Source organism: Lethenteron reissneri, chromosome 46 (genome assembly GCF_015708825.2).
Source record: "Lethenteron reissneri isolate LAM-NWPU_2019-01 chromosome 46, ASM1570882v1, whole genome shotgun sequence".
In the NCBI taxonomy this organism is placed as follows: Eukaryota; Metazoa; Chordata; class Hyperoartia; order Petromyzontiformes; family Petromyzontidae; genus Lethenteron; species Lethenteron reissneri.
In genome coordinates this window covers 549187-570770 of record NC_083824.1, presented here as the reverse complement: position 1 = coordinate 570770, position 21584 = coordinate 549187, and the positions used below count along the sequence as shown (strand labels likewise).

Below are 21584 nucleotides of genomic sequence, written 5' to 3'. Positions count from 1 at the left end.
CCCCATATGTGCACATTGTAACGGTTAACTTTACCGCTTAGATGAAACGTTGCTTCAGCACTAAAAATCAAACGCGGTAAGAAGCTCTCGTCCTCCATGTTCTGTAACATCGCATAACAAAATTCTACACGCTTTCCTTTGTCGCCTGCACGAAGAGCCTATACCATTTGCAACCAGTATAGCCTCATGATTAAACGTCGCCTTAACACATGCCAGACAGTCGTATGAGGAATCGCAAGTTCTCGGCTGGCACGATGCAAAAAACTCTCTTGAATTCTGCTCACGTTTTCCTCTGAGGTGCGTGGTCGCCCTGTGCTCTTCCCCTTACATAAACAGCCTGTTTCCTCAAATTGTCGGTACCAACGACGAATGCTCTTTGACATTCGCGGATCAATGCCAAAACGCCGTTGAAACGCACGCTGCACCGCAATTACCGATTCAGCCTTGCTGAACTGCAGAACGCAAAAGCCTTGTGTTGCAGGGTCGCCATCTTGCGCTGGGACAGGCATCTAGCGGTAATCATTTGAAACTCTATGTCCCGCCCTTTCAAGTGGTAAGAGTTTCATTCATGGGCGGTTCGTGGTTGCAGAGATATAGCGATTTCAAATCGGGTCCATCTTTTTAAAACACCCAGTATTGTCTGCCTAATTAGGTCTCCGATGCACCTCTGGAAAGAGTGCTTATTATTATAAATACGCGTATCAAGACTTTTTCAGGAGGGTCCTACGTTGTTGCAGTAGGGGGCGATGTTGCTCTATGTAAATTCCAATTGAGTAATGTTTAGGTGGTTTTTCAACATTGGAATGCTTGGAAAATACCAGTGTACATTGTGTGGGTTTTTGGGTCTTTATATTTGCTATGGGCAAAAAAACTTGAGAACCCGATGGAAACCCATGCAGAACAGGGGGAGAACTTTCAAACGCGAGTATCGCGTGAGTCTGCAACCTGCGTTGTCGAGGCTGTGCCTCTCCTGTACGGCACCTTCACCTGGACCGCACCGCCCTGGTTGTGTCCTCCCACACGGCACGTGTAGCTGAAGGTGAAAGCCAAGAAGTGGGGGCGTGAGCGGCAGGACTATGTGATGCGTTTGACGGAGCGCTCGCACGGCTTCACGAGGACGTCCACCGACATCCTGCATGGCTTTCCCGTCGTGAGTGCACCCCCTCCCCCACCCCTGCCTCCGCCCCCCCCCCCCGCCCTACACTTTTCAATGCCGAATCGACGCGAAAACGTGAAATGCAGTATTGGCAGGTCAAAATACTCCCCTCCAGTGCCCGATTAGTGCGGCGAAGATGCTCGCAAGAGACGGATAAGTATCATTTGCGGGCTGTTTAAAGCTGGTAGGCTTTGAATGGCTGCAGGCCATAGGAAATCGAGTTATGGGCCGTATTCTTCCCAACGGCTGTAGGTTTTCCAATCTTATCTTGAATGTAACATTTGCACATGAGCATGTCGTTTTTCATACATTGTAAATAATCGATTCTTAAATGCACAATTCGGGTCCTGTATTGTGAGCGCACGCGTCATCTTCTTGTTGGACACGTGATGGGCATTGACACGGCTCGTGTCTCCCTGCACAGGCGGGATCTTTGCTGCGGCAGGAGATGGGCCGGCGCTACGGACAGCTGGAGCCACTGGTGTGATGCTGGCGAGATGCCGATGAGACGCCTATGTGGTGTTGGTATGACACCAGTGATGTCAGTGTGATGCAGTGATGCCATTGAGACACTGGTGAGGCACTGGTATCACGCCGGTCTGAAGCTGTATAGACGCTGGTGCGACGACTATGTGACGCTGGAGTGATGCTGGCAAGACGCTCGTGTAATGCTGAGTGACGCGGCACCGCGATCGAAAGACCCCGTCGCGACACATCAGTAACGAGGGAGGGCGAATTTCACCACTTTTGCATGACTTTCGTTATTGCTGGTGTTTTTACGCTATTCACGTGCATTGTTAATTACCATTTATAGCCCTCATAAACCCACTGCTGGACGAAGGCCTCCACATTCCGTGTCGGTCATGAGGGCCATTTGCTCATTTCACCAGGCTGGTCAGTCCGGGTTAATGAGGGCCCCAACCGGTTCAGATTTCACACACCACTGATGTTAACCATGGCTGGGACTCAAACTCAGGTGCCTCTTGTTGAATATAAATATTTCATGGCAAGATGGAGGCCACATATGCCAAGTTAAACATTGTATTTATTATCGCATGGGTTTTCTCACAATCTTATGGCTTGTTTGAGTGCCATGCACAGGTATCTACAATCATGGCTGATTTTTTAAACATCATCACTTGATCATGAGTGCTCTGCTGTGACTGAGTTTTGGTTTGTAAAATGGAACAGATGAACTGATTATTTTGCAGTTTATTACAATTTTATTTGATCGATATGAAAATAATCATGGCACATTTGTTTTGGGTTGTTGTGTGCGACTCATTTGGAAAATACAATTTTATAATGCAATGATTTGCGATTGCGTTTTATTTAATAGAAATGTCACGAATATTTTTTTGTTACATTTGACGCTTGACATGATTTTGTAATCGAACTTCAGGAGACTGTACATACAACTGTATTTAAGGATATAAAATCATTCTTTACGATTAGATATTTTCACAAACGCGATAGCCAGTTTGGTCTTTTAGAGTAATAATTGCATTTCCTGTGTTAATTTCCTCAGTTTAATTAGTCTGTGCACTTTTACTCAAGTTGCATTAATACGGAGGTTAATTACACTCATCTGTGAATCACAGGAACTCTAACGCTTTGGTCTGTTATGGACACAACTAAAATAAAACGAGCGGCTCTTGGGCAATAGGCTACACATCCTTGGCTTTGAGACACGACTTTGAAACTGGTAGTTGAGAGCCAAAAAAAAGACTTTAAAGTTAAGGCCATCGGTGCGACTTAATGGCACTGTGATATCACGAGCATAACACGCACTATGACGGCATGCCTTACTAATTTTAAAACTTGTGTCAGACATAATCTATGACATACAAGCCCTGGTGTATGTATCTGTGCAAGAGCTTTTGGATGTTGTGGCTTGTGTCTTCCTTTAACATCTGCGGGTCCACTCTTGAGGAGACGGGGAATCTTGACGTTCTGTTGAACTAATGAGAAGGAACAGGCACGCCAACACGGAAGAGGATCCCGCTATGTGTAGAGGCTCGAACAGCAGCAGCAGAGGCACTCAGCCAATGCTGTTACCTCAATTGCGTCGACTTTTCCCTCCACATTTAGAAACACATGTCTCGATTATTTTGCTGCTGTGAACTTCCACGTGATAAGCCAATTCATTGAGCTATAACTTGTGGCCAGGTCGCTTCTGAAAAATAAGCTAATGGCTCCGTGAGATTAAAATAAGTTTAGTTTTTTGTATATATTTTTAAAGTGATTTGTTTACCTTGCCTATAATTTTCACTACTATCGTGTTTTTGTATTATGTTGTAACATTCTGACCTGCCCCCACTGGACATCTGTGGAAAAGAGCTTTATAGCTCATCGGATTCCTCCAGTATAAAAAAAATATTCTGATGCCGATTAGCACCGATGCTCTCCTGACAAAACAACTTCTCCTTTGTGATACACATTTGGTAGTGATGCCCGTGTTACCCCTGGCAGTGCAGTGGTAACACTCGTGCCACGCAGCCAGAGGTGCCTGCGTTCCATTCCCGAGTCAGGTGCCTTTCCTTTTGTGGCGTTTGCATTCTCTCCCTCCTGTTCTGCATGCGGTTTCCCCAGTTTCTCTGGTTTCCTCCCACAGCTAAAAGTCCGTAGGGCGTGTGAGGAAATGCACCACATATCATAGGTAAAAGACAACTGAAGGGACCTCAGAAGTAGCTCTGCAGTATCATCTTTCAGATATTGTTCTTCAACGTGGGGTGATGTTACAGCAGTGTTCTGTGAGCATTCCAATTTGAGGGTTGTCTCGAAAACACTCGATAACCCACATGCAGTAAGTCCTCGTTTAATGCTGTAGATGCGTTCCCTTGAAGTTCCGTATTCAACAAAAAACGCCTTAAGCGAAAACAAGTTCCCCATGCATAATGTCAATGATACATTGTGGCGAGATACGATGTACGCATACAGTGAGATGGTGGGACAAATAACGAAGGGTGCACGGCCGCATTACTGTATCACACCGCTCAGCTCCACAGATCAAGAGAGAGAAGCTTGTTGTTCACCAATCAGAAACTTCGTTATAACGACACACATTCCCTGTCAGAACGGGCTCATTCCACGTTGTGCAAAAAGTGTTCCTCAATGGTAGAACCGTGCTCTTCTAATGCATTATAGTGTGAACACGCAATAAGCGATGATTTGCGAGTTTCATCGGAACACTTTACAATCCAACTTTGATAATTATTTGTTCTATCATCTTCACACAGATGGCCACACATTAATTGTGCTAACTCACTCCATCGTCCATTTAATCTGCCTCCTCTGGACAAAAGTACACTTTCTGAACAATGACTGTTTTTTTGACAATCTACAACATTCAAGGCACATTTAGAAGACAAACATACAACAACAGGAGGTGATGTGACAGGTAATGTGACGATGTGGCTTGACAATGAGGTGGCATGAGTGACGATGAGGTGCATGGGGAGACCTGCGATTAGGGCTGCTCGTCGTCGGGGTCGCACTTGATCATGACTTTGATGCCCTCCCCTCGCCGCGTTACCTCGAACGCCTCGAGCGCCGAGGAGAGCGGGAAGCGGTGCGTGACAAGCGGCTGCACATCCACGTGCCGCGACGCCAACATGGCGATCGCCGTCGGCCAACTGCACGCCGCACCAGAGACGAAGTCGTTTCAGGGGTCTCACCTGTGCCCATCCTGCTCGATTTTCACCTGAGCTGCGTTTACTGGGTTCGCACCCGTGCTGTGTTTACTGGTCTCGCCTGTCCTGTGGTTATAACTTTCACACCAATTTTTCTTTTTATTTTACCAGCTAAGGCTCATTGAGCTATAAACCTATTTTTCATAAGCGACCTGGCTATCACAAATGATAGCTCAACGAAGTGGCTAATCATGTGGACATTTATTGCAGCCAAATACTTTAAATACTCTAAACACCCTATGATCACAGCACACATGTGCTGTGGTCATAGGTCTCATACCTGTTCTGTAGTTCTTGCACTCATCCATGCAGCTATCAGAATCGTTCTCACACCTGCGCTGGGATGACTTTTCATCGCCACCGCCCCCCCCCCCCCCCCCCCAGCCATAACAAACTCCACTAAATTATCATCATTTTACTGCCACCCCCTGGAACGAAATTCTATCATTTGACACTGTTGGTGTTGCTCCCGCTTGTTAACTAGCGGAGGAGTCAGCAGAGAAATGACGCTGCCAACGAGGACGAGTCAGGGATCAGGGCTCTGGTGAGCAACCGCACACCGGCATCGCCGTCTCCGCCACCGCTGCGGGCTCACGTGTTGCAGTAGCGGAAGACGCCACGGATGTCGACCTCCCGCACGGCGGCGTTGAGGATGGGCAGGGTGATGGACGTGGGGCCCATGCCCACCAGCACCAGGACTCCCCCAGAGCGCGTTGCCTGGCGTGGCACACGCACACACATACATATGTAGAGGTGTAGTGGGTGACATCACGTCACGCTCGCCCTCGGAGAGAGTGGTGTCGTGGAACGTGACGTCAGGCGGGCCGTGGGGGACGGTGACGTCATGCCCCCAGGGGGACGACGTGATAGTTTTCGGTCGCACATTTGACGAGCACTTGCTTCGTCTGTCGGCAGTATGCCCAAAAGTGCGCGCCGCGGGCTTGAGTTCAAACCCCAGAAGTGTCATTTGTTGCAGCCATCGGTGAAGTATTTGGGACACATTGTGAGTGCGTCGGGTGTGGCCACGGATCCGGAAAAGACTGCTTGTGTTCGGATGTGGCCGACTCCCACATCTGTCGCTGAGGTGCGTAGTTTTGTTGGCTTCTCATCGTATTATCACCGGTTCGTCCGCGATTTTGCGACTATTGCAAAGCCACTGCATGCTCTCTCCGCCAAAGGTCAGAAATTTCGCTGTGGGACGGAGGAGGAAGCTGCTTTTGGGGTGCTTCGGAGGGCCTTGGCGGGTGCGCCGCCTTTGGAGTACCCATATTTCTATAGGCCGTTCCTCCTCGACACCGATGCCAGTGATACAGGCATTGGGGCTGTTCTCGCCCAGGTGATCGACGGGGTTGAAAGGGTGGTGGCCTACGGCAGCCGCGTACTGTCTCCCACTGAGTAGCGGTATTGCGTGACCAGGAGGGAGCTTCTGGCTATTGTTTTTTTTGTCCAGCTCTACCGGCCATATTTGTATGGTTGCCGGTTCACCGTCCGGACATGCGGCCCTCCAGTATTCTCTGCGGATTGACCAACCCTCGGGCCAGATGTCCCGCTGGCTCGAGGTGCTCCAGGAGTAGAGTGATACCTCGGTTCACGAACGCTTCTGTTCACGAACAACTCGGTTCACAAACAGAAAATTTCATAAAAATATGCTCCGGTTCACGAACTCCGCTTCGGTTCACGAACAGGAGCCGCGGCCATTTTAATGCTATTTCCAGGCTGTCACATGGTCGTGACTTCCTGTAGGAAGATCGTGGAGAGAAGAAGAGACACAGAAAGAAGTACTGTGAGTACTGTGAAGACACTTTCAGTGACTTTTTGCTTTTTGGTGTGTTTTTTAGCACATACAGTACAGTACTGTACTACTGTACTGTACTGTACAATACTGCACTTACTGTATTGTACAGTTCACCCGTTTGAGTGCTTACTGAAGTCATCTCAAGCAAGGTTAGTGTTCTCTCTTTATACATTACTATACTGTACAGTACTAATGTGTATTGTAATTTGTTTCATATTTTTGTGCTTCAAAAACCAAAAAAAAAGGTCAGAACGGATTAACCGGATTTACATTGAACCCTATGGGAAAATGTGCCTCGGTTCACGACCAATTCGGTTCGCGACCAGAGTCAGTTCACGAATTAAGTTCGTGAACCGAGGTATCACTGTACCCCTTCGATGATATCCACAGGAAGGGGACTCGGCATGGAAATGTGGATGGCCTTTCCAGGCTGCCCCCGGACGGCAGGTGCGCTTGTGTCCTGGGTTCCAGCCACTGTAAGGCCCCGGTGGACACCACGGCCCAGTCGGTCGCATCGGCCGAAGTGGCGCCCCCTCCGGGTGTGGCATTGCCTGTTGATTTTGGCCTGGGAATCCCCCGGGAGGTATGGACAAGTTGCAGATGAAGGATTGCTCTCTGCTGAGGCTGCGACGCCGCGTGGACTCGGCTGCCCCGGTGATCGCCATACATGACGGCCTCCTCATGCGTTGGGATGCCCAGTTGGAACGCTATTGTGTGGTTGTGCCCATTGACTTGCGAAGTAAGTTGACCAGGGCCATTCACGAGAAACGTATGCACCTCGGCTACCATAAGACCTTGTTAACCCTTAAACGGGATTAAGATTGGCCGGGTGTGGAGGATGATGTGGCCCTTATTTTGAAAGGTTGCCACGACTGTGCGCGGAGGAAGGTCCCAGTGGGTCAAGATCTGGCCCCGCTGCAGTCCATCCGGGTTTCTCGTGTGAATGTGCTTGTGGCACTCAACATTTTGGGGCCATTCCCTGCATCCCAACGGGGCCACAGGTACCTCTTGGTGGGGGTGGAGTACCTCAGGCGTTGGCCTATGGCGTGGCCTCTGGTGGACCAATCGGCCTCGTCCATCACTGAGGCGTTCGTTCAGGGGTATGTTCTCGATAAGGGGGCGCCAGAACAGCTCTTGACTGATCAGGGGTGGAATTTTTCTTCTTGTTTGCTCAAGGAGGTCTGTGACCTCCTTGGGACAAAGAAGGTCCGCACCTCGCCCTACCACCCCCAGTCCGACGGGATGGTAGAGCGACTGAACCGTACGCTCACTTCTATGGTGTGGCCATCACGTGAGTGCGTCCCAATCGGACTGGGACCTGTTCATCTCCGGGGGTGCTGGCCGCGTACAGGTTGGCTCCTCATGCCTCGACGGGGTTCTCCCAGTTTTATCTCATGTACGGGAGGGAATCTGAGCCCCCGATGCATGTCCAGTTGGACCTGAGGCTTTCCAGGAAGGGCTCGCCTGTCCCTGCACCCATAAGGGTCGCGCTTGATCGGCTGCGCGAGGCGCGGTAAGCGGCGGTGGAAAATTCGACCAGCCGGCAGGCAGCTAACAAGCGCCTGTCCAAACACCAGGCTGCTGACCTTCCGTGGGAAAGGGGCCAGTTGGCATGGCTGCACTGCCCCCAAGTGCCTGTTGGCACGTCCTCGAAGTTGCATCGCCCTTGGCAGGATCCCGTTGAGGTGGTGGAGGTTCGTTGGCCACAGTGTGTGCGTATTAGGTTGGGTCGCCGCCGGTGGATCGTTCACCCGTCTAGGCTCAAGCGGGTTGTACCGCCGGACCTCCCAGATTCATCCCCACTTCTGAAGCGGCCGCCGATTGATGTGCGCGACAAGCCGGGCCTTGTGGGTTCTGGTGACGAGGGCGAGGCCCGGCCCGTGTGTGCACCCACAGAGCCCCCGCAGGTGAAGCCGGTGGCGTCGGGCCATATGGGGGGGCGGGCCGGTGGCTCATACACGCTCGAGGGGCATGCGTATCCATTGACAGCCAGGGGCGGGCCAGCTTCTCCATTCCCGACTTTCCTGGCCTCTTTCCATGGTCCAGTGGGTGCCCTGTCTTTACTTTATCATGTAACGTGCTGCCCTAAGGTTGTGGGTTTCTAGTGGGCACATGTGTGTCCCCGCTCTCATGGTGATTGTAGCCAGGTCGGCTGTGTTTTTTCACGGGGGGGGGGGGGGTAATGTAGAGGTGTAGTGGGTGACATCACGTCACGCTCGCCCTCGGAGAGAGTGGCGTCGCGGAACGTGACGTCAGGTGGGCCGTGGGGGACGGTGACGTCATGCCCCCAGGGGGGTATTTAAAGGGGGATCCGGGATGTAACCGGGGTTCGTCGGGGGTAGGAGTGGGGACTCAGGGAGTTGATCCTCACACGAGGCTAGGGTAGGCTACTCCGCCTGACCGGCCGAGGTTGGGGGTAGTCCTGGCCCGGGGCAGGGAGGAGAGCCGAGTTAGCCGGGGTGTAGGGATCCCAGTACCCTGTCCCCTGGGGAGTTACCGGCTAGGGGGGTTTTGGTTCGGCGTAAGCCCTTAACAAACGGCGTAAGCCCTTAATAAACGTGGCGTGAGCCCCGAGCAGCAACCTGCCTCGGAGTCGTGAATTGCGCTACAACACATACGCGTACATGCACACACAAGATAAAGATACCTCAACAGCCTTAACAAGTATTGTTAGGGAGCACCTATGAAGGCTGGCATGGTACACAAGATGGGTGGCCAGCACCATGCCCGGCCGCCTTTGTCTCCCCAGTTGCGATGCTTACACACTGCACCAGGTACTCATTTCAGGCTGAGTCGGCCTAGGGGAGGCTCAGGAACGGCTCAGATAATCATCACTTGTTGGGCATGAGCAGGAATCAAACTCATGTCACCAGGTTCGTAACACAGCATGCTAAGCACTGCATTACTGCTCCCCACACTTGCATATGTAGTGGGAGTCGTTAATACTCGGGAAGATGTTGGAACTGTCCAAAGACCTTGCCATCCCGATGCCCGTGTGTGGCCACGAGCCGCTAACCTCCCGGTTGGCGGCCAAGTGCCTCGGCGCACAGTTTAACTTGCGCCGCTGGGCGCAGATGGCCGCCTGGGTGGGCGATCCTGCCATTGATGGGAAACCCATAGGATGGGCACCGTCGCGGGTCGTCCTCACTCCGGACGACACGGGGCCTGGCAACCTCACTGCTGCAGCGGGCCAGTGGGTTCCACGGAGGGGCAAGATGGCACGCTCAGTGCCCTCGTCGGCGCCTCGCCGGGATGTCGGAGGGGGCCAGCCGGCGGGCCGACATGGCGTGCTATCGATGCGGCCAACTCGGCCACTTCGCGCGCGACTGTCGGGGTCGACCTCGTCCACCTCCTCGGCCGGTGTCCTCGCCGGAGGACACCCTCCGTCGACGTCAGGCGGTGACCCTTGTCAGGCAAGTCGGTATGCATCAGACACCCGGCAAGGCCTGTCACTTCATTCATCGTCGCCTGCGTGTGATTCGGGGGCCTGTACTACTGGGGGGTCCATCGTCGAGTCGCCTCGTACGGTAACATAATGGCGGAAATTAGCTCGTCGAGTGGTTGCGGCCGCGACGGGGTCCTCTATCGTGCCGGGCTCTATTCAAGGGGTGGACGTGCGGATTTTGGTAGATTCGGGCGCGTCGGCCACTATCATCTCGGATGTCATTTTCCATCTTCTGTCCATTCCTGCGTCGCGGGTACGTCCGGTGTTCGATGCATGTATTGCTGCTAATGGGGGTAGTATGGGCATTGTGGGCCAGGTTGAAGCGCACATTTCCATTGGGAACGTATCAACTTTGGGGACGGTATTGATTTCCAGGTCCCTCGCTGTGCCTTGCCTACTGGGTACCGGGTGCATTGAGTTGCCGGCAGGACGTAAGGTTTTCTTTTTGCCGTCACCATGGGCCCGTTCCGTCCCGGACCTTCCGGTGCTGGCGCTGGCCGACGTCTCTGTTGATATTCCTCCGGGATCGCAAATGCTCGTTCCCCTGCGCTATCGTAAGCCCGTGCCTGGTGTTGACGGGGCGGCGGGGGTGCTGCTGTCGCCGTCCAACACCGCTACTGGCGGCCTAGTGCTGGTTGCAGCTCAGACAATTGTTCGGCCGGGTCAACCTCCGTTTTTACAAGTTCTGAACGGGGGTGCATAAAATGTCTTGGTGGCGGCCGGCACGGTTTTGGCCCATGCTACTACCGCGTTCACGGCCCATGTTGAGGCTGGTCGGCAAGGTCTGGCAGCGGGGGTTACAGCTTCATGATCGTCGGACGATCGATGGATCGCCGAGTTGTGTCAGGAGAACACATCCCTGACTACACACCAGAAGTCCGCGCTCCGCGCGCTTTAGTCCAAATATTCCGATGTGTTTAGCAAAAATAATTTCGACCTGGTGCGCACCTCGCTGCTTTCCCATCACATTGATACCGGGGTAGCTAACCCCATACGTATGAATCCGCACCGGTTAAGCCCCTCGGAGAGGGATCATGTTCACGGTGCTGTGGACGACATGCTGGTCGCTGACATCATCTCTCTGTCCAATAGCCCATGGGGTGCTCTGGTTGTTCTTGTGAAAAAAAAGGATGGTAGCCTTCGCTTTTGCGTTGATTTCCAGAGGCTGAATAAGGTATCCGTGGTGGACACGTACCCCTTGCTGCGTATGGATGATTCCCTCGATGCCTTGTCTGGGGCGAGATTTTTTTCGACCCTCGATCTTTCTTCCGGGTTCTGGCAGCTCCCCCTTGACGAGTCGTCGAGGGAAAAGACGGCTTTCCGTAGGCCTCAAGGGCTCTTTCAGTTTAATTGTCTCCCCATGGGATTGAACGCCGCTCCCGCTACGTTCCAACGGTTGATGGAACTGGTGTTGACCGGGCTCCAGTGGGACACGTACCTGATATATTTGGACAACGTCATTGTGTTCAGCCGCACGTTCGAGGAACACCTTCAGCGATTGGAGGCCGTTTTTGCTAGGATGTGTTCCGCAAATTTGAAACTTAAGCCCAAAAAGTGCCACCTCTTGCAACATTCCGTGCGCTATTTGGGTCAGATTGTCAGCCCGGACGGAGTGGCCATGGACCCGCACAAAATGGCATGCGTTCGGGATTGGCTGACTCCTACATCGGTCGGGGACATACGTCGATTTGTTGGCTTTGCATCCTATTACCGCCAATTTGTGCCAAATTTTGCTTCGATCGCTCGGCCGCTGCACCTCCTCACGGCGAAAAATCAGAGGTTCAAATAGGGCCCGGAGGAGGAGAAGGCGTTTCGCGGCCTACGCGATCGATTGGCGTCAGCACCGATGCTGGATTACCCTGATTTTTCTTTGCCCTTTATTTTGGATACGGACGCCAGTGATACGGGCATTGGTGCTGTCCTATCTCAGTGTAAGGGCGGCGTCGAACGTCTTGTAGAATATGGGAGCCGCGTTCTCTCTTCGGCGGAATCCTGCTATTGCGTCACCCGTCGAGAATTATTGGCTATCGTCCATTTTGTTCGCCAATATCGGCCTTACCTATACGGCAGTAAGTTCATTGTGTGCACGGACCATACGGCCTTGCAATACTTTTTGAAAGTCGACCAGCCCTCGGGCCAGCTGTCGCGATGGTTGGAAACTTTACAGGAGTTCTCGTTTGACATTCAGTACCGTAAGGGTTCTCGTCACGGTAATGCGGACGCGCTCTCTCGACTGCCGCATGGTACCGCCTGCGCATGTGCCTCGGGCACAAATCGGTGCACGCGGCCCCCTCAGCTACTTCGGCCTGTCATGTCCGCGGTGGATAAGTCCACGGACTCGACCTGTCCTGAGCCGGCTGATTGGGTTTTAAACTTGCCGCGTTCCGTTTGCGTCCGCGAACAGTTGTTGGATGATTCGCTTGCAGCTTTGCGGGGTCAGGCGAGCAAGTCTAAGGGGTGCCCGTCGTCGGATGGGGTTCCTGGGGCGGCTCTCCGGGACAGATTGCTTGTGTGGAGGGATGATTTGCGGGGCCGTTGGCGCCTGGATAGTCTTATTTGAAAAAGTTACTTGGGTGACCAAAATGACAAGCGAACCAAATCATTAAAGTACAGCAACAAAATATAAATCAAAAGAAAAAAACAACACTACCACATGAGCAATAAAAAATATTCTGAATTTAACTCGTAGTTAAATAAAAAATTATATATTAAATTCCCTGCAGTGCTAATCGGCTCGTACAGGTTACCTCCAGGTTGATCACAGCGGACGTGCGGGTCAACTCACGTAGATGCTGGCCTGCACGCACGCCTCAGCGCCCGTGCACTCGATGGAGATCTCAGGTGGCGCGCCGCCTAGGCACTCGGCGACGCGATGCGCCATGTCCTGCGGGCCGCCCAAGGAGGCCTCGGCCTCGCTGCCCGCCCCCGACAGGAGGACGAAGTCGGCGCCCAGCTCCCGCGCCTTCGCCAGACGCTCGCTCGACAGGTCTGCAAAAATGAAGAGTGGTTACCCACATACGTGCCAAAGAAGTTCAACATACGTACGCACGAGCCTCTCAACGCAGCGGATCGCAAACTGCGGTAAAGCCCTTTCGGGGAGGCCACAGGCTGCCGTGTGGATCGTTACATAATACCTGTGGTGGTGACGATGATAGTCGTAGTGATAATTGATGACTGTTTATGATGGTGATTGCTATGATGGTAAGGAGTGATGACAATGATAGTGATGAAGATGACAATTATGACAGTGGAAAGCATGATGATGGTCAAAGTGATGATGGTGGCTATTACGATTATGATGGAAGCTATGTACCTGTGATGACCACCTTTGCCGCCCCCATCGCTTTGGCCACGAGGAGGCACACGAGCCCAATGGGACCTGAGGGAGGTGGATCAAAGAGGTGACATCGCTCCCCACGTCTCCACAATGTTTCGAATAAATAATACTGATTCCACAGTACCCTCATTCAGACTGCGTGAGGTGAGTTCGTGCAAGGTCAGGTGAGGTGTGATAAGGTTAGGTGCGTAACCAGATGAGGTGTGGTCAAGTAAGGTAAGAAACCAGGTGAGTAGTAACCAGATGAGACCAGGGGAAGTTATTGTCCAGATGAGGCATGGTCAGGAGATGAGCAACCAGTCACCAGGAGAGTAGTAAGCAGGTCAGGTGATACCAGGTGAAGTGCGGTCAGGTGGTAAGGGGTAGCCCACCTGCCCCGCAGATGAAGACATAGCTGCCCAGTGAGACGCCGGCGCGGCGGCACGCGTGGATACCCACGGAGAGCGGCTCAATGAGGGCCCCCTCCTCATAGCTCATGTTGTCGGGAAGCCTGCACCGGACCAGCACCGCCATCACCATGGTTACTGGTGAAAGCCCCCACACCTCTCCGCCAACCACCCTCCTCCGTATTCTAGTCCAGGCACAGGACTTCTCTCTCCTTCTGTCTCCGTCTCTCTGCGAGGTGCATTCATTCTCAAGCCTCTTCATGCAAGGTCACGATTAGATGTTCTGCAGTGTCGCAGTGTGCTGTGATATAAGCTCAAAGAAACAGTGACACATAACAGTTCCAACCAGCACAATACAATCCCAAGTGTTCCCTTGTTCTAAGCAGCATGGGAAAATGCTCTGCTTTTCCAGTTTTGAGTCAGTGGTGGATATTCCTAATGACTCCAGCAGAAAATGTTTGTGGTGACCTAAGTGGAAGAGAAGTTGGCATCGCACATGGTAAGATGAACAATAGGCACATATGGATCCATATATTGATGACAATATATATTAACCCTCGCCACTGCGATGCAAATTGTGCAGGCTGCATTGAATTATTCAAGGTTCATTCAAATTATTCATTGAAATTATGAACTGATGTAGAATGTAGTCCCAACGCATTGAACAAAACCGTACAAACAAGACGGTCAAAACGACACCAGAAAAAAGTCTGCATATTTCAAATCGAACCACTGGCCATAATTATAACAATCATTGGAGGCACTGGGAAGGCGGCGGGGGGGGCGTGGGGGTGAACGACTCCGAGTCTACTGAACACTGGCGGCGCTCACTTGTAGCAGAAGCTGGCACTGTGTGTGTAGTAGCGACACAGGCTGCCGTGGTCGGGAGGCGTCGCGCAGAAGAAGATGCTGGGGGAGAGGTTGTAGCGACCGTTTTTGCAGAATTCATCGTTCTCGCGCGGCACGCCGGGCTCAATGGCCACCCGGTCCCCTGGGCACAAGTGCGACAAAGGCAACGATCCCCTGTATAGCCTTAACAGACTTTTTGGGGCAAGTGCTATGAGCGAGCACCTATGAAGGCCAGCACGGCACACGAGGGGGTGGGTGGCCAGCACCACACCCGTCCGCCTTTGTCTCCCGAGTGACGATGTTTACACATCGCACCAGGTACTCAATTGAAACCGAGTCAACTTAGGAGAGGCCCAGGACCAGTTCAAATAATCCTCACTGATGTTTGCCATGAAGGGGAATCGAACTCGGGTTGCCGGGTTCGTAGCATGCTAACAACTACACTACCGCTCCCATGAAGGGGTGGGTGGCCAGTACCACGCACAGCCGTTTTTGCCTCCCGAGTGTTGATGTTTACATACCACACCAAGTACCCATTTAAAGCTCCGTTGACTTCGGGGAAGCTCAAGACTAGTGCAGATATTCAACACTGATGTTGGCCATAAGCGGTAATCAAACTTAGGTGGCCAGGTTTGTAGTGCCGTACGCTAACGACCGCAATCCTGCTCTCCATGGACAGACGCACACATGCACATAGACATGCGCACACGGATGGACACGTGGACAAATGACGTTCAGAGCAGGCGATGGATGATGCAGGGTCAAGTCACACAGCAACTCCGAGCCTAACTATGATTCCCCGACAATGATTCATTACAATTGTGTGGCAACCTTGTTGTGAATGCATATTGTGTCACGTGTGCTGGGCCTATTGTGAGCATTTCGTAAAAAATGTATCTGGACCGTTGGCGTGTTTTGCGTGTATTGCGTGTATTTTTGCGTGTTGTGCATTCGAGCTCCATAAATGTCACGAGCTGTGAGCACATTGTGTGCAGCGAGTGCGTCGCCCGTTTTTTTCACCCACGCCACAAGTCTTGTGTGCATCTTGAGCACGTCTTGAGCATTTAATTTACTCTCTGCATGACTCCTGCATGTTATGTATATTGTAAACATGAAAGGTCATAGCTCCAGTGGCTTCCTAATATCGGAAGCATTCAAGACGGCCGCAGAATCGGATCTGAAAACGTGCGATGCAGTGACCGTCTTCATTCAATGGTTAGCCAAAAGCCGCTGCAGGAATAATATAATCATAACGTAAGCGTATCCATATATTGGGCGTGCGTCGTGTGTTTTGCTCAAGGTGTGCAACGAATCTCGTGCTTGTCACGTCGTCACCCATTTGCAAGTTGCGCGGGCCAGGCAAACATGCCCATCATGTATCGCGTTCACGTAACACGCTCCGCGAACGTTCTATCACAAGGAGTCTTGCGCGCGTCGCGATCATGCCGATAGTGCGCTGTGCGCGGCGAGGGCGCGTCCGTGCCGCAGACCAGGAACGAGGTGGGTGACGCTGGCCCCCACGGCGCACACGGTGCCAGCCGCCTCGTGGCCCAGCACCATTGGCTCTCGAAGTACGAAGTCTCCAATGCGGCCGTGCTGCCAGTAGTGCACGTCCGAACCGCAGATGCCCACCGAGTGCATCTTGAGCAGCACCTCTGTTGGGGGGTCACATGGCACAGAGGTGCATGCATACCCACACATTTACTATCACCACCACCACAAAGACAAAAATCCCCCCTGTAGCCTTAACTAACTGTAGGAGCAAGTGCTGTTAGCGAGCAGCTATGAAGGCCGGCACGGCACACATGGGGGTGGGTGGCCAGCACGTCTCCCTAGTGGCGATGTTTACACATTTCACCAAGTAATAATTTGAGACTGAGTCGACCTAGGGGAGGCCCAAAACCAGTTAAGATAATTGTCACTGCTGTTAGCTATGAAAACTTGTGTCACCACGTTCGTAGCACAGCGTGTTAACCGCTACACTACCAATCACCACACACACCACCACCACACTCACACCTTCACCACCACTATCACCGCAACACCCCTCCCTCTTTTCAACACTATCACTGCCACTGCACTCACACCGTCACGAAAAGACAAAGATCCACGTTATAGCCTTAACAGACCCAGGACCGCTTTAGATAATTGTCACTGGTATCGACCATTAGTGGGCATCGAACCCGAGTCGCCAGGTTTGTAACGCAGTGCACTAATCGCTTCTCCATTGCACCCCACACCGCCACTACCTTCATCACCACTGCACTCACACCGTCACCACCAGCGTGCTCACACTTTAATCACTGCCACCAATCACACCATCACCACCGCCTCTACCACTACCCTCGAGGGTTTGTGACGTGCACTAGGGAAGGGTGGATGCAGTGGTTGCAGGGATCCGTGTGTGTAGGCCTATTCGAGCGTGGGGGGCGGTAGCTTAGTGGTTAGCGCGATGTGCTACAAACCCGGCGAGCCAAGTTCGATTCCCGCTCATGGCCAACACTAGTGATGATCATATGAACTGGTGCTTGGCCTCCCCTAGGTCGACTCAGCTTCAAATTAGTACCTAGTCCGGTGTGTAAACATCGCCACTAGGCAGACTAAGATGGCCGGGCATGGTGCTGGCCACCCACCCCCTCGTGTGCCGTGCAGGCTATACGGGGGAGTTTTGTATTTGCCTACTTGAGGCCAAGGTGAATACCCCGACTAAAGCTTCCAAGCTAGCATGGCCATTCTGAGAAATACGGGTCAGTGTCAATCGCTCTGTGAGATCTCCACATGGATTATTTGTTGCATGACGGAACGTTGAAGAGAACTGGGAATAAACATGGGGAATATACCAACTATACTGAAACAAAAAAAAACCCATTGTGAATTGGTATATGTTGTTTGTGTTATATTATTCATGTTATAAGATGTATCCCCCCCTCCCCTTGTATTTGAAAACAAAAGTTGGTGATGTGTCTTATAATCCAGTTAGGTGTACATGTGTAGAGGGGAGAAATTCACGGTGCGTACAGTTAAGCGGGTGCAACTGAGGTCGAACAGATGTGCGTGTTGCAACATGAGGTTTGCACAGACAAACAGCCAGTTATTAAGGGGAGAAGCGAGTGCAACCGAGGTCAAACAGGTGCTACGCTGTGACCGGAGGTTGACGCCTAGGAAATGGGAGATGACGGGTGATAAGAGATGAATGGGGCAACTGGCGCCAGCCTGGTGGCAGCTTAAGTTGAAGCACGTGAGGGATCGGGATGAGCAGGGTGATATAAGCGCGAGTGTGTATGAGAGTTTGGAGTTGTTTCCGGAAACCAAGAGTGAAGACATCTCACCGCTGCAGCTCCAGCCGTCAACGGGATCTCAACCCTCACGCCGTCGCCGGCCGGGAGTTGGCTGAACCCCCCGCCCGGGACAGATGGGTGAGCGGGTCTGAGGGAGCTTAGGTGAGGGCAACGGTGGAGATGCGAAGTTGCTGTGTGCAGAGTCTCTGAGTGCGAAGACGCTGTGTGCGGAGTCGCTGAGAACAGAGCTGCTGAGTGCAGGATAAGTGAGGTGCAGAATAGATAGGAGCGGGGAGAAGTTGATATGTGACCGTCCAGATAGTTATAGGTGTGCCTAGAACTGGTGCAAGAATAGGTGAATAAAGTGTAAGCAGATGACTTGTTACAACGTGTCAGTGCGAGTAATTTTTGAAGACCACTACACATGTGTGAGACCAGATTTGTATAACTTGACACTGAGCACGCATTTGCAGTGCATCTTACAATCAATGGTTCACATTGCACCATTCCTGTGCTTTATTTAATTTATTTTCCTTTCATCCTTTTTGTTGACCAAGGTCATTTCTTCCAAGTGAGACTATTCTCCTGATCTCTCGAGAGTTCTCACACGGTTAGACAATATAAACGTTCAGCCACTAGAGGCGCTACCATTCAGATGTATGCCTTTGACAACTCAAGGAATCACCGAGATGGTGGGGAAAGGATGATTTCCTAGATACCTCTCTACTTTTTCCACTGCTGGACGGATGGGTGGTTTCATGGTTGCGATTCGGCTCTTACCGTTGGGGCCCGGCACAGGCATTTCCCGGTTCACCTGCGTACGCAGAGTCAAGGAAGAGAGAGTGTACCCACAGCAGTGAAGAACGCAGCCTGATTGTAAAATGCTCACAAGCCTGTGGCTATGTTCTAACCACTATTCAATTCTGTACCCGATGAGAAACCCCCATCATAAATAGAAAACAACAGTGCAGGCAGGAAAAAAACTGTATTAAATCATGCATGCCGACTCTTGTACTGATTAGTCCTGTTAAGGATGAAACCAGTCGACAGTTGTCTCTGTCTCAATGCTTGCCTATTAGTTGGGTCACATTTTCTCGAATTGATTTCATGGTGATCTAAGACAAGAGAACCAGAATTCCGTTCTTCAGTAACTGTTGATGATTTTTTCACCACGCGTAAAAGACTGGGTGCTGTATGAAGCTTAAATCGCTGTAATAAGTCATTAATCTCGCCCACTCGGTTGACTGGAACAATCCATCAACGCAAACATAATGATTACTCCTGGTCTGTGCCAACTCAAACTCGGCTACATTTACCCCGGTTCTGTCTATTGAGTACTTTGTTGAGCAATGGTGATCATTATATCACTATGTAACACAAATTTTGTTCCTGGGTACGAAGTGTTGTTGTTTTTTTTTATTGCTTATGCCTAAAAAGTATAGAAAGTGGCTATTATTCCCCACAAACTTTGCTTTTGGAAATAACACTACCAGGAACAATTTGTTTTGTTACACAGTGTTGTGTGTACTTGAACGTGCATACTCATTCACCAGTGGTTATTCACCTCCTTAGCACTCTTATTCCTCTTCTACCATTGTTACGGTTTCTCATGAAAGTCACTCCTTGATTCCTCCACCCCCCATGTTGAGGACACAGTCTCCACCGGGCTGACACGGTGGCTGACACAGGTCATGGAGTTCAACCCCAACCCGAACGCCTGCTGCTGTATATTTGGAGTTTGCATGTCTCTCTCCCCATGGTTGCGTGGATTTTTCTCTGGGTCCTCTGGTTTTTCCCTCCACATTTAGAATCAACATCACGCGTTTGGAGTATTTGGCTGCTCGAAATTTCCATGTGATAAGCCACTTCGTTGAGCTATTACTTTGGCCTTACCTGGTAACAAATATGAAGTTTAGTTTAGACTGATTGGACTTATCCATGCCATGTTCAACGAATTCGCGCATCACAGATTTTCCCCCATTGCTTCCTCTCGTCTCTTTCATTCACCTCATCTCGACCATTATATTCACATGTACCATTGTTAATTCCTTGTAAAGCCCCCTTGGTTAAAGTGCTATATAAATTCCTTTAAGATAAGATTCACTCACCCACTCAACCATTCACTGACTCACTCACTCACCCACTAATCACACTGCAGGTCACAAACACGTTCCTCTCTCTGCTTCTTCCCTCACACTGCTCCACTCTGGAATTCCCTCCCATCGTTTATTTCTTCCAAGCTTTGCTCACAGAGACGTGTCAACGCTTGCATATTATTACTCGTGCTATTTGTTGTTGGCCGCTTGACATTTTTGGCCCATGCTCCGAAACTGACAACAAATACTGCCAACCTGCATACTCAGTACATAATACTCAGTAGGGCGGCCCGAGAGAAACAAGAGACTGTGAGCGGGAGAAACTGAGACGATGCGAGTGAAACACAGATACGTGTAGACAAGACGGATATATGGGGAGAGAGAGTGAGACGCAGAGAGACGGGAGACATGGAGAGATAAATTAGATTACTCTATATGAAGAGGGGCACGGAGACAGATACGAGTAAGAGAGGCATAGACAAAAAAGATATATACAGTATACAGTACAGAGATAGAGAAATACACGGTGACCAAGACAGACAAGCAATGGGAGCGACTCGCACGAAGAGAATCAGTCCAGTTGACATTTACGTCAACTGTTGGGGTATCCCTGTGCACGCGTCTCTCGTAGGACAAGAATGCACTGAGAGTGGCAGTACTTACAGTCGACAGCCGCATCGTTTACTTCAGCTGATCGCATGAACGTGCAACGCGACAATACACAGAGCTCAAAAACACAACTCACCCCGCACGGCCCAGCCTACGCAGCCGTGGTTCAGCATCAACCAAACTTACACCACCGCTGCCCATCAACGTCAAACCCCCCGGGACCTCCCTCCCCGGGCCGGCCTGGCTCACTCTACCGATGCAGGCGGCGCGAAACCGGCAGGGCGAGCAGCCTCAGCAAGCCGGCGGGGGATCTGAGAGAGTCTCCCCGTGCTCGAGTTTCTTACCAACCCTCGCTACGGCCGGTTACTCACCAGCCGGAGGTCTTTGGCCGCGTACACGACGACCGAGGTGTTGTTGAGAGCAGCCATCTCGTGGCTGGTTGGCAATGGAGATGGTGTTGTTGGCAAGGGGAGCGTGAGTGTCCGTGGTGTTGATGCTGCTGCTATCCTGCAGGGGACACGAGTTTGGGAAATGCAGTTTTGTGGGTTCCCTATAGGGAGCGCTTGAAAGATCCTCCCTTCCTCTTTCCCCATCCCCCGTGGCAAAGGTCGTTTTGTCAACAAGCCCCTTAGTTTTAACTTGTGTCAGCGTTTAGGAGTTTTTCATTAAACCGTGTTTACTTACACCGGGCCAGCCTCCCATTACACAACATCCGACTGGACATCTGTGAAAAAGAGCTTCAATATACATAAGTTCACTGGATGATGCATTCACCAATTACAACTGGGATGTTCCACGTTTGAAGCTCGATTTTCGTTCGACATTTGCAATATCATCCAAAAGACATAAATGATACACGGCGCCACGAAAAATCAGACCCCCCCCCCCCTCAAATATGACGTCACAAAGCTGTGCCCCCCCCCCCCACCCCCAAAAAGAAA

General features: G+C 51.4%; 2 protein-coding genes across 5 annotated transcripts in view; one reads left to right on the top strand and one right to left on the bottom strand.

The window, feature by feature from the left end:
• The window catches only part of LOC133354107 (coiled-coil domain-containing protein 33-like), a 34568-nt gene extending 32399 nt beyond the window's left edge, over nucleotides 1-2169 (top strand). For all 3 annotated transcript variants that reach the window (XM_061570687.1, XM_061570688.1, XM_061570689.1), the window contains 2 exons: nucleotides 1034-1150; nucleotides 1581-2169. In XM_061570687.1, the coding sequence (XP_061426671.1) occupies nucleotides 1034-1150; nucleotides 1581-1643 (180 nt within the window). In that variant the 3' untranslated portion in view covers nucleotides 1644-2169. The remainder of the gene's footprint in view (nucleotides 1-1033; nucleotides 1151-1580) is intronic.
• A 187-nt stretch (nucleotides 2170-2356) lies between these two features.
• LOC133354108 (sorbitol dehydrogenase-like) lies at nucleotides 2357-21201 on the bottom strand. 2 transcript variants are annotated; one of them, XM_061570691.1, is made up of 10 exons: nucleotides 21015-21201; nucleotides 18719-18752; nucleotides 16151-16315; nucleotides 14643-14802; nucleotides 13797-13915; nucleotides 13402-13467; nucleotides 12874-13076; nucleotides 5444-5565; nucleotides 4620-4791; nucleotides 2357-3117 (listed from the first exon to the last, which is right to left on the bottom strand). In XM_061570691.1, exons 1-9 carry the CDS (start codon nucleotides 21069-21071, stop codon nucleotides 4626-4628), a joined length of 1092 nt encoding a protein of 363 aa, XP_061426675.1. In that variant the 5' UTR covers nucleotides 21072-21201; the 3' UTR covers nucleotides 2357-3117; nucleotides 4620-4625. The 2 variants fall into 2 exon arrangements, with proteins under 2 accessions (XP_061426675.1, XP_061426674.1); XM_061570690.1 differs by having other exon boundaries at nucleotides 2357-3109; nucleotides 21015-21199.
• Between the last annotated feature and the right edge of the window lie 383 nt (nucleotides 21202-21584).